Source organism: Penicillium chrysogenum (assembly GCF_028827035.1).
Source record: "Penicillium chrysogenum strain IBT 35668 chromosome Unknown utg000001l_segment0_segment0, whole genome shotgun sequence".
Lineage (NCBI taxonomy): Eukaryota > Fungi > Ascomycota > Eurotiomycetes > Eurotiales > Aspergillaceae > Penicillium > Penicillium chrysogenum.
In genome coordinates, this window is record NW_026622749.1 from 5500648 (window position 1) to 5515774 (window position 15127).

At 49.6% G+C, this 15127-nt stretch overlaps 8 protein-coding genes across 8 annotated transcripts; 4 read left to right on the forward strand and 4 right to left on the reverse strand.

Moving 5' to 3' along the window:
- Window positions 1-263: 263 nt before the first annotated feature.
- On the forward strand, window positions 264-791 carry N7489_002183 (uncharacterized protein; the record flags this gene model as incomplete). Its single annotated transcript, XM_056707938.1, has 1 exon — window positions 264-791. The coding sequence occupies one exon, from the start codon at window positions 264-266 to the stop codon at window positions 789-791; it is 528 nt and encodes a 175-aa protein (XP_056572240.1).
- A 1661-nt stretch (window positions 792-2452) lies between these two features.
- N7489_002184 (uncharacterized protein) lies at window positions 2453-3850 on the reverse strand (the record flags this gene model as incomplete). Its single annotated transcript, XM_056707939.1, has 1 exon — window positions 2453-3850. The coding sequence occupies one exon, from the start codon at window positions 3848-3850 to the stop codon at window positions 2453-2455; it is 1398 nt and encodes a 465-aa protein (XP_056572241.1).
- A 773-nt stretch (window positions 3851-4623) lies between these two features.
- On the forward strand, window positions 4624-5158 carry N7489_002185 (SCF ubiquitin ligase complex subunit HRT1; the record flags this gene model as incomplete). Its single annotated transcript, XM_056707940.1, has 4 exons — window positions 4624-4728; window positions 4784-4862; window positions 4924-4994; window positions 5060-5158. The coding sequence occupies 4 exons, from the start codon at window positions 4624-4626 to the stop codon at window positions 5156-5158; spliced, it is 354 nt and encodes a 117-aa protein (XP_056572242.1).
- A 280-nt stretch (window positions 5159-5438) lies between these two features.
- N7489_002186 (signal peptidase complex subunit 1) lies at window positions 5439-5884 on the reverse strand (the record flags this gene model as incomplete). The annotated part of the gene is made up of 3 exons (XM_056707941.1): window positions 5439-5636; window positions 5698-5757; window positions 5837-5884. 3 exons carry the CDS (start codon window positions 5882-5884, stop codon window positions 5439-5441), a joined length of 306 nt encoding a protein of 101 aa, XP_056572243.1.
- Window positions 5885-6553: 669 nt separating this feature from the next.
- On the reverse strand, window positions 6554-7782 carry N7489_002187 (homoserine kinase; the record flags this gene model as incomplete). Its single annotated transcript, XM_056707942.1, has 3 exons — window positions 6554-6898; window positions 6954-7252; window positions 7365-7782. The coding sequence occupies 3 exons, from the start codon at window positions 7780-7782 to the stop codon at window positions 6554-6556; spliced, it is 1062 nt and encodes a 353-aa protein (XP_056572244.1).
- Window positions 7783-9207: 1425 nt separating this feature from the next.
- On the forward strand, window positions 9208-11148 carry N7489_002188 (magnesium transporter CorA family protein; the record flags this gene model as incomplete). The annotated part of the gene is made up of 1 exon (XM_056707943.1): window positions 9208-11148. One exon carries the CDS (start codon window positions 9208-9210, stop codon window positions 11146-11148), a length of 1941 nt encoding a protein of 646 aa, XP_056572245.1.
- A 979-nt stretch (window positions 11149-12127) lies between these two features.
- On the forward strand, window positions 12128-14067 carry N7489_002189 (MID1 family protein; the record flags this gene model as incomplete). The annotated part of the gene is made up of 2 exons (XM_056707944.1): window positions 12128-13349; window positions 13403-14067. The coding sequence occupies 2 exons, from the start codon at window positions 12128-12130 to the stop codon at window positions 14065-14067; spliced, it is 1887 nt and encodes a 628-aa protein (XP_056572246.1).
- Window positions 14068-14297: 230 nt separating this feature from the next.
- Window positions 14298-14834, reverse strand: N7489_002190 (uncharacterized protein; the record flags this gene model as incomplete). Its single annotated transcript, XM_056707945.1, has 1 exon — window positions 14298-14834. One exon carries the CDS (start codon window positions 14832-14834, stop codon window positions 14298-14300), a length of 537 nt encoding a protein of 178 aa, XP_056572247.1.
- Window positions 14835-15127: the final 293 nt, after the last annotated feature.

A 15127-nucleotide genomic window follows, 5' to 3' on the forward strand; every position in this document is an offset into this window, starting at 1 on the left:
AATCCCGTATGTAAACACTATCACCTAACTCGGTAGCCTTGTGTCCGGTGAAGTCTACTCGTCTCAATCGGGTATGTATCTACATCGAAGAACTTTCGTATATGATGGGGCCAAAATTACAAAACTAGTAATGAACAGCCCTTCTCGGCTGTGCATTAGTGTCAAGGCAGGTGGAGAATAGTAGAACTAAATAAACGTATTTCGCGGCTCTTTTCTTCCTGTCCATATTCTACATGGTCTTGTCTTTCATTTAGCACATCGCAATGAACCTCAATGGGCTTTCCTGGCCTACGAAGCACCTTCACGCGAGCACTAGGGACGGATCGACATGGGGCTATGTCATTTACCGCACCACATATACTCCCCATTCCAACGCCGCATTCCTCCGGATTATCGACCTCCTCAACTCCTACATGAAACAGGGGCTATACCCTGAATGCGTCTCCTCAGAAAACAATACCTCAATGGATACAGACCTCACTACATATCACGAAATCTGGGCCCAGCACCGTCCAATCGTCATGAACCATCCGAGATTTGACGGAGCTTCGATAGACTCAATTCGCGCACATTTCCGATGCTGGGTTGGTCAACAGGAGGATCAAGGCTATTGTACTCAGTATCGCATGTGTATGGTGATCGACGAAGAGTCTTTACAGACGTTACTGGATGCTCCGCCGCCCCAAGAGAGCGCGGATGAAAAGATCATTGATCCAATGCGACATGTGAAGGTGGTAACACTACTTCCGGATAGCGATGATGATGAGTTTGACAGTTTTTTGGGTGGATAGAGAGCTTTCTACACGGTTGAAGATGGAAGCTATAATGGCGAGGGATTTTTGATGTACATATACAGGATGCATCCTTCCAAGGTTCATCACCCCGAGGATTACGTATATACGGCCCGACACCCAATGATGCATGCGGATGAACGAGCTCTTTACTGGTCGTTTTTCTCTTTTGCATCAGTTTAACCGGTGAGCAAGGCATTGCTGCTTCTATGGTTACTTTCAACATCTTGAGCTCCTGTGTTCTCTCTTCGAAGGGTGCCCTTGACACTAATGTGTTGCCCCAACTTCCCGTCCTGTTGAGACTATTCCACGTCTCACATCGTTTACTGGCTATATCGGGCTGGCACCCCTTTTCTCCTCTCTTTTTTCCACTTGGCAACGCAACCCCCTGGGTTCGTCTCTCTTCATCTCCCCGGGTATCTGTGACTGCTCCCACGAGTCTTCTTATGTGGATGTCATGCCCAGATCTTGGAACTAACGGCACCTCCGCTATTCTCATCACCGCTATGCCTGTTGGATAATCATTTCTAGTGGAGACATATGACGGGCAAGCCCAGAACAACGGAAGGAGATGTAATATAGCCCGGTGAGACAAGTTCGGTTTACATATAGTATCTTTGGTGTAGCAGTCCTACCCAACTGTCTGAAATTGAAAAAGTACTTGACGAGAACCACATGTACAACTGATGAACGATACTTCTTCAACTCGACTTTCAGACTTAGCTTCATGTTCATTTCCATTATTAATTATACCGCTCGTGATAGTATATTGACTGTCAAATCACGTAGCGCAATGGAGACTTCCAAGGTTATCCGTAACTTAGCGTCATCTACTATGTACGACTACTACTCTCCATAAACGGAACCAAAATCCGACCAGTGATGATTATCTGATTGCGCAACGGGCACAAAAGCACACCGACGTTGACTAGTCAGATATTTAGACAAATTCAATCCTCATGAAACGAGTGATGAGGATACACAAAGGTATGAAGTGCCAGATCAGCCCCATGTCAGTCTTGGAAGGCTGACCGAAGCTGACCGCTACTTCGACCAAACAAAACAGATAGTAAAGCTGACAGCAGCAGGGAGGCCCAAAACAAGAAAGCAACGATCCAAAAATCAACAAAAAGTAAAAAGTTTACATAAACATAAAACAGCAACATCATGCATTTGTTCGCATCCCTCCATGCATGCCCCAAGCCAAAACCAGGCGCGCCACCGGGAAAAACCACGACGCCGAACGATGGAGAAAAGGTATGAAACTATCACCTCATCAATTTACCAAGCAGCCAGTGCCGTGCATTATCATCATGGTAAACGTTGCCGCAAGAGACGTATGGAAAGAAACAATGAGCACCCCGTCACGGGAAAGTCAGACTAAAATAACCAGCCGAGGGTCCCGAGACCAGTCGAGAATGCCCGTATGAACGAAATGCAAGAAGGAAACAGAGCAAAATCAGACTAGATTGAAAGAGATAATAAAAACAAAAGTGAGGGAAGAAAAAAAAAAAAAAAGAAAGAAAGACAGAACGAAAGAAAGACACAAAGAAAGAAAGGAAGAAACGACGGGCCATTCAACAAAAAATGAAAGTTAGCAAAAAAGAGAGGACAGACAATACCAAAGAGAGGAAATTGTCACGGGAAAGAAGAATATGTATTTATGCAGAGCTCTGAGTAACCGGGGGCCCCGAGGCATCAAGCTTCAAAACCCGACGAATGTCATTCTCGATTTGCGCCGTGTCCACCACCCGAGAAGGAGATGGCGAGTTGACCGGCATTTGGAATGAAGCCGGGGCATAGTCTGGCTGAGGTGAAGCATAGCCAGACTGCTGCTGCTGCTGCGACGTGGCCATGTACGGATTGCCATACGGCGCCGGGGAACCTCCGTTTGAGGTGCTGTTGGAGACGGGGCCACGATACGGAGGCATCGAAGGGGGCGGGACCATGTCAACCTCACGGCGCAAGGGTGAGTGAGAGTGGGTGGGGTATTGATAGTGAGAGCGTGGATTGTTCGGAGGAATCTGCTGCTGCTGCAGCCGGGGAGACGAGAATGAGCCATGAGACGGGGTCAACTGAGGGCCAGATGAGGTCCGCATAGGAGTGGCATAGGGCGGCACATTGGAAGGACGGGGCCCAAAGGGCCCAGCGTATTCATGCGAAGCATAAGCCGAGGAAGGCGGTTTCTGTGGGGGTGGATTGAGCAACAGTTGCTTCAACTCCTCGGTCTTGGTTCGTCGCTCCTCCTCAGTCATATCAGACGACTGGGGGGTACTCGAGGGTCGTAGCGCATTCATACGGTCTTGATAAGAAGGAGCGAAAGAAGGACCAATGTTTGAGTTGCGGTTGTAGTCAGAGTTTCCCATTTCAAACGTAAACATGCCATCAGTGTTGGGCCGCACGACCCTGGGTTCGGTCTGGGGAGACTGAAGGACCTTATTCACCTCAGGGCTGCTCGTAGACTTTTGATCTCTGGCTTGCACAGCAGCCTTGAAAAGGAAGTCAAGAGGGGAAGGCTTGTGTTCTTCGCCCTTGGATTGATTGTTGCGGTTGCGAGGTTTGGACGGAGTCATCTCTAACTCAGGGTCCACGTCCGCATCATCACTATCGGTCTCTATGGGTGGGACCAGATTGGCATCAGGAGCCGACTTAGAGAAAAAACTGGGAATGGGTAAAGCAGATGGTGCAGGCGATGCGTGGAACGTCGGTCCCGCATAGGCTGCGCTCGGCTTTGTCTGAGGAGAGGTGACAGGGGGGCGGGAGGGGGTGTGTCGGGGACCGCTGTTGTACCCGTTGCTGTGGTATCCAGAGTGCGGGGCAGGTGAAGCCTTGTTGTCTCGGGACTTCTTGCCTGAACGCATGGGCTTCTTCTTCGAAGAGTTGAAGGTGTTTGAAGGATCCACCTGGAGGACTCCGGGACTCATGTTACGGGGCGGGGATGATGGAGGAGTAGAGAGGAGCGCCGGTTTCTGGGCGTGAGGGGTCGTATTCTTCTTCTGAGGACGGCGGTTGTTGCGCGATCCCTTAGGGGTCGGAGGATGAGGAGATTGGGTCGACATTTCGACGGTTGGCTTGAAAAATAGGCAGCCTGAAGAGAGAGGTAAAGAGAAAAAGCAACGCTATGACGAAGCAGTAAAAGGCAGAAGATGCGGAGATTGCAGCAAAATGAGTCAGATCACTGCTCAGCAGGTGTCGACAATATTAGATATGGCAACGCCGGGGAAGCAGGAAAAGTGACGTGTATCAAACTGAGGGAATGAAAGAGTCGCAAGTTGAGTCAAGCAGATGTCGCTCAAAGGCAGAGATAGACAGTCTATTGAAAGAACTTGTCTATGAAACGGAGAGCGTGACAAAAGTCAAAAAAGAAGATCAACTGTAGACATCTCTAAAAGAGGAAAAAAGAAGAGAAGGTAAGGAAGATTGAATCATTGTTGTTGGTTTGTAGGGAAAGACCATCGAACGCAGACAAACGAGGGGACCGGGGACCGGGGTCTCATCTCGATGACTAAGGACGCCACCTGCTTCGCGATATCAAGAACAAACCAAGTCAAACAGAACTATCAACTGCTGGACAGGGTCGCATTGTCGCTTTTTGTGCATTGAGTACCTTTGGAGATATCTCTTGTTTTAACCCCCTCAGAAAAGGTATCTCGTCCATTCTATCTCGACTCCCTACACTACAATCACCGCCTTCCATCACCGCCCAAACCTGGGCATCGGAGCCTCACTTACGTCAGTCACAGTTCTGATCCCCCCCACCTCAGCTAGCTTCTGTCGTCCGGCGCCAAGAATTTCGAACTGAGACCATCCAAATTTCGACGAGAACCTCAATATGACAGACGTGGAGATGAAGGAAGCCGCTACTGGCTCCTCCAAGGGCAAGGCCGTCGCCAAGGGCTCCGATAATGCGGACAAGAAGAAGTTCGAGGTCAAGAAGGTACACGAAACCTACTGCTCGCAGCGACTCATGATACTGACTTGTTATCGTTAAGTGGAACGCTGTTGCCCTGTGGGCTTGGGATATTGTCGTCGACAACTGTGCCATTTGCCGAAACCACATTATGGACTTGTGTACGCTGAAACTCCCATCCAAAGCTCTCTTATCTTATAAGCTGACCGACCAATTTAACAGGCATCGAATGCCAGGCCAACCAAGGGTCATCAACAACGGAAGAGTGCACTGTTGCCTGGGGTATCTGCAACGTGAGGACCCCCGCGTCGACCCCGTCCGACCGTTTGAATATAAGCTAATTACTTCATTTCTATAGCACGCATTCCACTTCCACTGTATATCGAGATGGCTGAAGACCCGCCAAGTCTGCCCGCTAGACAACCGAGACTGGGAGTTCCAGAAGTACGGCCGGTAAAGAGGGGCACGGGGGGGTTTCAAAGACACTACACGATACAAATTCACGATTTCTGGCTGATGCCACATGTTCAATGGCTATAACTTGATACTTTTTCTTTTTCTTTTTTTCGAAGACGGGTCTGGATCTTTACGACGGCTTAGGGATTCGCAGGGCGTTCGAACGGTTGATGTCTCAAGCCAGCTCCATAGTTTCCCATTCTCATATTTCGTAGCAGACAAGAAAGCGCTGCCCAAATTCTTCGAATGATTAATACGCTTGACAGTTTCTCAACAATAGCTTATTGCACCTTCACCCCATCCACAGTTATACCCGGAGCTGCATTTGCGCTTGTTGAGCCCAGCCACTTCTCTGGGTTGCGGTTATATACCGGCCAGGGCGGGACAACGACGAAAGCTGTAAACAATGTGCCCGCCAAACCGGTCCATAACGTAAGGTGGATGTCCTGGTAGATATATCCGATGACGAAGCTGGCGGCCTAGAACAGATACAATAATTGTTAGCTCTGGTAATACAAGACTCATATTCGTGCAACATACCCCAGAGATAACCAGCAAGACTGTTGAAAGTAGCTCTGCTAGACGTTGGCCGTGGAAGTCCTGTTATCGAGATCTTGTTAGCTTGGATCGTCCAGACGCGCGGAGCAATGACAATGAATGGAGGCGGGGCTGGGCGTACAATTTGGCCCTCAATGACATCCTGAATAGGCGCGAGTAATTCATCCATTTTTGAAGCAAGTTAATCAGATTCGAGGTCAATACGCCAGGTTCGAGGATCCCTTGATCGATGCCCGGGGCGGCTTATCGCAATGGTGTCATTTGCCTTCTGCCACGTCGGACCGCCTTGTTCTCTACATTATACACTCACGACACTCCGCCAAAGCACGTACAAGTACTGAATAGAAGGTTGCAACATACGTGTAATTTTGATCCCAAATGGGATGTCTCTGAGAAAGTTGACTCGTTATTAGAACCTTGATGGTTACGTGGTTGATCATGATTTCATTCGATGTCATCTGTCATCTATCTATAGAGCCGAAAAACAAACGAGTTAGAACACTGCTGACGGGAAGCTAGCCTCGAAAATCTCGGCCTTTAATCGCGTACCAGTGTACAAAACCCTGCAAATCTAAACGTAGCCCGAACCCAACTTGCCGTGTTGGAAGGCTCACATGCACCCTGCAATGCGAGGAGCAAGGAGCGGTGAGAACGAGATCTTGCACGACCCATGTGGTGGCGGTTGGGGAAGAAATCTTCCTTCCCATATCCAGCCGGATACGGGCTCTCCTCAGGTCCAAATGCTCCAATGCTGCCGACGGTGCTTGTATGTCAAGCACGGCGAAGCGCTGACTTGCAGGTAGCGGTCGTGTTATGACGATACGAAAGGCACCGACTTCTAGTTATAGGCGACAGTTGCGCCATCATGAGCGGGCTCCAGCAGCTTCCACTGGCACGAGATACCGTTGGAAGCGAACTGTGCGATGATGCGGTCAGCAATCTCGGTGAAGCGCTCCGTGGCCAGTGCCAGGATGGTAGGTCCGGCACCGGAGAGACAGATTCCTAGCAGACCGGGTTGAGTGGCAGGGGTCATGAATTGGAGGATCTCAGTCAAGCCTGGGATCAACGTCTTGCGATACGGCTGGTGCACCTTATCCTGCATGGCGAGGAAGATCATATCAGGATCCGGAGGGGAACTTCCCAAGGCCGCCGGGAGGAGTGCAGCGCGCTGGAGATTGAAGACCTAGCGGAAATTAGTCTGAGATCAGATAGTTTATCAATTCTGAACATTCACATACCACGTCCTCTCTCGAGTAGCTCTGCGGGAGAACATTACGGGCGTTGGCAGTAGGCACCACAAAGTCAGGGATAATGGCAATGGCCTTGATCTCTGGAGCCCAGTTGAACTTCCTGTAATGACCAATGGCCATGGGTGGCTCGGGAGGTCTGATGCCGGTGTCCACACCACCTGCGGGAGCGGGCAGGACTTCACTGAGGGGGATCTCTTTGCGTGCCACGTCCTCAGGCTTAAGCTCATTCAGATAGGTGCCCACGAACCCACCGAAGAGGGAAGCAGCCACGTTATCGGGGTGCCGCTCTGTTCTGACGTTAGTAAGATGTACGACATACGAATCATGGATTTTTTTTTTTTTTTTTTTCCTTTCCCCGAAGACTCAGATGAGGGGCACATAAAAACATATCCAACCTACCAATCATCAAACAATAATCGAGTAACCGTTCCTTGCTCAGACCCAGCTTACCAACCTCATTGCCCAGCATGACACCGGCGACCACGGCGGTACCAGAAGAGCCCAGACCCCGGCCTAACGGGATGGGGTTGACGATATGCACCTTGGTCTCGACGGGGAAGGCCCGCTGGTCATGGCATCTGAGGACATACAGGGCTACACGGGTGATCAGATTGACTTCTGGGTCAAGACTGATCTGCTCAACACTCTTGCTTTGGTCCTCATAGGTGATGGCGCAGTTGAAGGGTTCCTGGGATGAGGGTTTGGCCTCGATTGTGACGTGGAGATCCAGGTGGAGGGACAATGCCAAGCCGATCACATCAAACCCAGGGCCAATGTTGGCAGAGGAACAAGGGATCTTGATCACAAAGGAAGACATGATAGTATATGTTCCAAGGGTCAGGGTCCAAACACACACAAAATATACAAAGATGGTCTGATAGTCCGGTATATGACTCTGAATGTCTTGGCACAAAAAAATTGGCCGACGTCGGAAAGTTTGAGTGGAGACTTTTCCCGAGTTCTTTGGAGATTTGGATTGGATTTGATTTGTTAACATGTCAGATTGCCAGATCCGATCGCATACATTAGATTGTTGTATATGTTGTATACATATTGTCGGTGTGTTTCTTGACTCCATACTTCGTCTTACATTAAACATCCATGCGAAACATGAGAGAAAAAAGGGGGTGTTTATTACCAAGATAACTTCTAAAGTAATATTACTGTGTCATAGATGTTGTAACCTGGAAATGCCAAAATGCCAAGGGCGACAAAAGATGCAAAGGCTAATATGTGCATGGATTGTAGTCTACATATCTATATGTTGTATAGAGGGGGCAGCCCATAGAGGGGAAATGTAAGAAGTCAAAGCCGCGGAGTACTCCGTATGTTGTAGTAGATAACATTCGACACAAAATGCCTCAAAGCATTACTATATCAAGGAAAAAAGGTAGCCTAGTCAAGTCTAGTCAAGAATAGGTTATACTCCGTTCTCTTATAGACCTTTTTAGTCCTTTTATCTGCTGAAACGGTGGGGTGTTGTACCCGCTTGCAAAATTTTCACTGAGCTTTGTCTCCCGTTTTCTCATATTAATTCGAAGAACCCCCACTGTTTTCTTATTTTCTCCTTTTAATCCAGCCCCTGAGGTTCTTTTATATTGAATATCCAGTCCCGAACTCTTTTGATATCCCGTGGGTGACTCAGTGGGCGGAACCACCTCGGCATCATTGACTTTCGATCTTTGCCACTTCGTTTACAGCTTTTTCTTTTTTTCCCTTTTCCACTCCCGCCTTTCCCACTAAATTTCACTACATCTTTTTTTTTTTTTTTACTTGAACTAGAAATTCAATTGATATCGAAAGAGGACTCGAACTTGAACGTTAACGTTCAACTTTCCGCCTTTCGCGCCTCTCGTCTAACAGCAACCCTGGAGCTACCAAGCTCCTCATCCTCCCACTTCTTCAAGTTGGCGGGACTTCGCTACTCCAAGGCCTCTCTCCTCCACCCTCTTGCAGGCCCCAAGTTCCGGGTCTTCGGCGGGGGCGACACCAGACCCCCTAACTGGGTTTCAGGAACATCATTATTGTGGCCGCCAGACGTTAGTCGGTAACGCCAGACCCTCGTGAAGGGTCTGGCTTATGGATGGAGGGCCGTCACCCTTGAACGAACCTCTTACCGGCTTTCGTCTGCTCCGGCCGTCGTGCTATCATAGAGCAAATATCACTAAACCAAACTCGCAAAAATCCGCCAATCTGGCGCCCTAATCGCTTTCGTTGAATCCTCATATACGGAGAGCTCACCATGTCCGAGTCTCCTAGATCCGAGAGGTACATGTACCTGACCAGGTACAGTACCCCGGTCCCCGAACTGGACGATCACCGCCTCCAGATGCAGACGCCTCCACGCATTGAGGTACCGGTCGAGCGTTCTTACAACCCGCACGATACCACTCAAGGTCCTGAAATTCTCGATCGTCCAGATTTGCTCAGTGCACAAGATGCCCGAAGAGACGGTCCGATTCCCCGAGACTTCGAAAAAGTCGACGACAATCGTTCGTTGAATGAGCTGAATGGTCTCGGTCGACGGTTCTCAGTCGACCATAACGCAACCTACCAGACTCCTCGTCGCATCAGCATTGTGAACCCGGATCTCGCCAACGCTTCTGCTGCCTCGTCCGTGTCCGCTCGATCTTCCTCTCCTCCCAATTCAGTTGAGGCTTTTGCCGACCCGCGTCGCCGTGAGCGCGCCAATACCCTGGATAGCCATGCGCCTCCCGACCTAGAAGCTATTCTGCAGCGCACCGTTTCGGGTGGTACCCACAACCGGCGTCCGACTTTCAGCAATGCCAGTGCCATTCACCCCCAGTTGGGTGATGTGCCATTCGACACGGCAGAAGAGGCCTGCTTCGAGGAGCCAGGCCGTATTCCCGTCATCGATTACGAGGAACTCGAGGAGTTTGTGGCTCTGAATCCGAGCATTAAAGTCGCCGATGCCGATCGCCGCAAGTACAGCATGAGCTCACAGAGCAAGAGGCCGCGCATATTTTACGACCTCCGCCCTGGCGCCGAAAGCCCTGAGATAGGTGCAATTAAAAAGAATGGCTCGTCTGATACACTGAGTGAAGATGAAAAGAAGAACGCCGCGGTGACAGACGAAAAGGAGCGGTTTAAAACACGCCAGAATGTCAACCAACGCTCTCGCTTTGGGTTCTTTTCATCCGAATCTCAAAGCACAGTGCATGCTGCTGATTTGGGCGATCTAGTGCTCCCTGGCGAAACCTTCCGGGATCTTTTCGAGCTTGGACCTGAGGGAGGTGTGTGGTGGTTGGATGTGGCTAACCCCACCGATGAGGAATTGGGAGCTATCTCCCGGGCTTTCTCTATTCACCCGCTGACAACGGAGGATATTCAAACCCAGGAAGCCCGCGAGAAGGTTGAACTATTCAAACAGTACTACTTTGTCTGTTTCCGGACCTTTTTCCAAACGGACAAAACAAGTGAGGAATTTCTTGAGCCTGTTAATTTCTACATGGTTGTCTTCCGAGACGGTGTTCTCACTTTCTCCTTTGAGGACAACCCCCACGCAGCCAATGTTCGGAAACGTATTGGAAAGCTGCGAGACTATGTGGCTCTCAGTAGTGACTGGATCTGTTACGCGATGATCGACGACATCGTGGACAGCTTCGGCCCCGTCATTCGAGATGTGGAATTGGAGTCCGAGGCGATCGAAGACCACGTGTTCATCGCCCGAGTTGACGATTTCGAATCGTTCCTCCCTCGCATTGGAGGCCTGCGCAAGAAGGTCATGAGCTTGATGCGCCTGCTAGGCGGCAAGGCCGACGTCATTCGTGGATTCTCGAAGCGCTGTAACGAGCAGTACTCGGTTACTCCCCGTGGTGATATTGGTCTTTACCTGGGTGATATCCAGGATCACGTCGTGACCATGATGTCGAACTTGGCGCATTTCGAAAAGATGCTCAGCCGGTCTCATACCAATTACTTGGCTCAGCTGAATGTCACCAACTTGGTGTTGGGAAACCACGTCAACAAGGTTCTCAGCAAGGTTACCCTGATTGCTACGATCCTGGTCCCCATGAATTTGATCACTGGTCTGTTCGGTATGAACGTAGAAGTTCCCGGCCAGCACACAGATGGATTGAATTGGTGGTTCGGCATTCTTGGAGTGATAGCAGGCATTGTTGTTGTGAGTTTCGGTTTAGCCCGCTGGCAGAAGCTGGTTTGATTGTTTTTGTTTTGTTTTCTTGTTTTCTGCTAATTATGTTCTATTTTCCCTTGACTTGACTGTTTTTCCTTTGCATTTGCATGTTCCTTGACTATGATTGCCTTCAATTTTTCCTTTCATTTTCAAGCTACAATACCTTCTGTTAGAATATAATTTCCGTATTCTTAAAAAAGTTCTGGACATAATCTTATTGGAATGTGTGAGTTCACTGCCCATCTCAAACGTAGAAAGGTGGCCTTTTTCCAAGCCTCTTTCAATGGACTGGAGGACCTGAATGGCTTTATACCAAACCACCGCTCGTTGTACATACTTGACTCCATGGGCTGACTGCACAGCCACCCTTTATCATGCGGCTGAGTTGCCCTGTTGTTTGGATGTCTTTGATGGCTTGCAATGGTAGGGGGCGGTAGTTGAGTATGTCCAACGTACGTACTCGATCTTAGGGAAAGTGAGGCTCTGAGGGCCGAGGTTATGTACAGTCATGGTCGGCGCACTGAGGAAATGCATTTAAGCACCTTGCAGGGGGTCTGAGCTGTCTGATCAATATTCCTTTGTTCATTTACATTCTCAGCTGCGTGTCCCTGGCGACCTGATTGGATAGTCCTCAACGCAATTTACTCAAGAGAAAGGGACCCTGGCTCTGAGTCCCATCATAAAAGCTACGGCTAAGATAGGAAGCTGTAACTGGCAAGGGAAATATGGTACATATACGGAGTAGATACATCCATGGATGTTAGTTAGGTGTAGCCCTACGTGCCCCGAATCAGGCAGCAAGGCAGTCGGATTGATAAGACGGGCATTTTCCACGATAACCAGCCTCGTCCAAACAACTCTCACGTCGACTACATGCAGCCGCTGATTTTGCCTCCAGGAAGAGGTTTACAGCTGGTGTATACCACCGCTTGCCTGTGATAAGGTTGCTCGCCGACTCCAATTCTGCCTATTGGCTGTGTAGCGACACCCTCCCCGCCGTCCTTCCATGCGACGCCACTACAACGCGCTGCAGTGCTATATTACTGCAACGATTAGCGCGATCTTCCTTCTTTTCGCACTCACCTGCGACTCCGTCGCCTATGCCTATTCCGATGCCCCCAATGGCCCAGATACAGAGAGCACTTTAAACCTCCGAGGGGTGGTTACCAGCGACGGGGCCGGACTCCCATTTGCGCTGGACTCGTTCAATGGGCTGGAACTTCGCGAAAGTGTCGAGGAAGATGGCGAGTCAAATGGGCTGGAGCTCGTTCGCAGAAACCCTAATGCCGCGAAAGCGTTGGGCAACAATCAGTTCGAGGCGCCGGACCTCGAGATCGGCGCTGTCCACTGGTTCTACCTGCCCAAGACCGTGGTGAACGGCAAGCACGATCCGAAAGGCGCGGGACTTCCTGCATATATGAATGCTACGGAAGGAGATAATGATGCCAATGACTCGACATCTGAGCTACGGAAACGAGACGAGGACTTCTCAAAGCGAGCGTTGACGACAGTCTACTTGTCGCTCACGACCTGCAAAAAACCACATACCAACAAAACCGACTCACAAGGTGGGTTCCCGCAGTTGCAAGTGTATGTGTCGAATTCAGAGAAACTGCAACAGCCGGGCCCGGGCAAAGACGACTCGCAGCAAGATATACACACTGCCGTTGGCGGGTATGTGGGCATCACAATAGACACGGACAGCGATGTTTTCATCGGCGTCGCAGCGCCCAATTCAACCGACTACACCGGAAGTTACACGTACCAGATCGCGGCGTCTATCGATGACTTTTTCCACAATATCGTGGACAATGACCCGAATCTATTCTTCGTCGATGCAGACGTGTCAGCCGCGCTGCTAGTGACGAACAACCTGACCCAGTCCGCGGAAAACTCCCCAAATTACCAGCAATGGATGAATATTGTGCCTCCGTATACTATGTTCGCCCACAACATCAACGATACAGCACTGCAGGGCTTGGAGAAATCGTTCTGCGCCCTCGATACACTTTCGCAGGTGGGCCGAATCAGCAATTCAACCGAGGTTGGCATGACCAATCGCGGACTTGGGAATAAGCCTAAAGAACAGTTCTACGTTACTGGACTGAACCGGAGTTCATCGTACAGCGGTCTTCTTGCAATGGTGGGCAATTCGACCGCGTCCGGGAATGGCATCGTCGGCGGCGGCGGCAAGGTATGGCAACCGATGAATTTCACGACCAAAGCAGGTGAGCAAGCCCAGGAAACCGCAAAAAGAAAGATCCCATCTAACCATCCTCAGATGACAACTGCGCCGTGTTATTCAACCTAACCTTCTGCTCGGAAGTCGCATACGCAGTCCCCTCAAACCCAAAAATAAGCGTCGACAAGCTCCGCACAATCTACGACGACCATGCTGCCGCCTTCTATCAGAACTTCACCTATTCCCTCCAACAAGTCCAATGCAAAACAAACGAGGAATCGATGTTCTCCCTCGCTGTCAACTGCAGCGACTGCGAAAGATCCTACAAACAATGGCTCTGCAGCGTCACAATCCCCCGCTGCGCGGACTACAGTAGCAACGCCACATACCTGGCCGTCCGTAACGCAGGCCAGCCCTTTATCAATGGCTCTTCTCTACCGGATGACAGTCCGCATCGCCAATCTGTGGCGTCGAATACATCCCGCAACTCTATCATCGATGAGAAGATCAAGCCGGGTCCCTATAAGGAGGTCCTGCCCTGTCAGGATATCTGTCATACCCTGGTTAAGGATTGTCCGTCTGCACTTGGTTTCGGGTGTCCTGAGGGCGCGTGGATGAATGCTTCCTATGGCTATCGGAATTTAGATGGGATTATCACTTGCTCTTATCTCGGGGCTGTGTACTATTTGAGTCTTGGGACGAGGCTGGGTGCTTGGGATTGGGTGTTTAGTCTGGTGGTTATGGGAGTTATGTATTTGCTGTAGATAGGTACATATTGACTGTTGGAGTCCACCATTTATTTTCTTCCTTGCCCCTATCTCCTCTAGTTAGCAGAAACTCGACCTAGTTCCCATATACACTTGAATATTGCGCTTGGATTCGGATACAATAGAGCATACTGTACACATCTGACCAGCAAATCACCATTCCAGATCTTTCCTTTTCGCCAGTTTCTCTTCTTTCTTTTCACTCTTTTTCGCGTCTGTCGAAACTCCTACCCCATCTTCAACCCCCGATCCCCCCATCTCTCCCTCCAAATCCCAATCTCTTGCTTCCACAAATCCCTAACACAAGGATCACACGAACTCCCACAACAATCACCCAGTCCCGGTGGCGGTGGTGGGTCATCATATCCTCGCTCTCCTGCGCGGAGGAGTTGCTTTGTGCGAGTTTTTGTGAGACGAGTTTTGTAGAGGGTTTTGAAGAGGGGTGTTTCTTCGGGTGTGTAGTATGGCTCTGGGGTTGATTGTGTTGAGGCTGAGGTTGGAGTTTCGATTGATATTTTACTTGGACTTTTGGTCTTCTCTTTCTCTTTCTCTTTGTCATTGTCATTGTTTGGGGATGTTGTGGTGGTTGACTCTGGAGACGTGCTTGAGAAAGAGAACGGGGAGAGGAGACTTGAGAGTAGGTTTGCTGGGGAGTATATTGAAGATCTGGATGTGTCTTTCTCTTTCTCTTCTTCTTCTGCTGCTGGTGTCTTTATTGGCGTTGCCAATGAAGCAGTTTCGCTCTCTGGTGTCTCAATGCTCATTTTGATATACCAGACAAAAAATCAACACAAGCAAATGGAATTATATAGAGATTAATCAGGTCTCAAGATGGAATCTGTTACCTCGTTAGTACCGTTTGAGAAATTTGTATAGTGCAAACCCACAAGTTCCAGACCAAATCTAAGGTTTCCGAGCATCCAATTGCGCAAAGATGTATAATATTTATGGGCTTGTAGTGAAGAAGAAGAAGAGCCGAAGAAGTACCGGGGATCGGGTAAGAACTGTTTTCGTGCGGTTCCTGTTCGTTCCGATGTCTTCAATATCAAGGACTTAG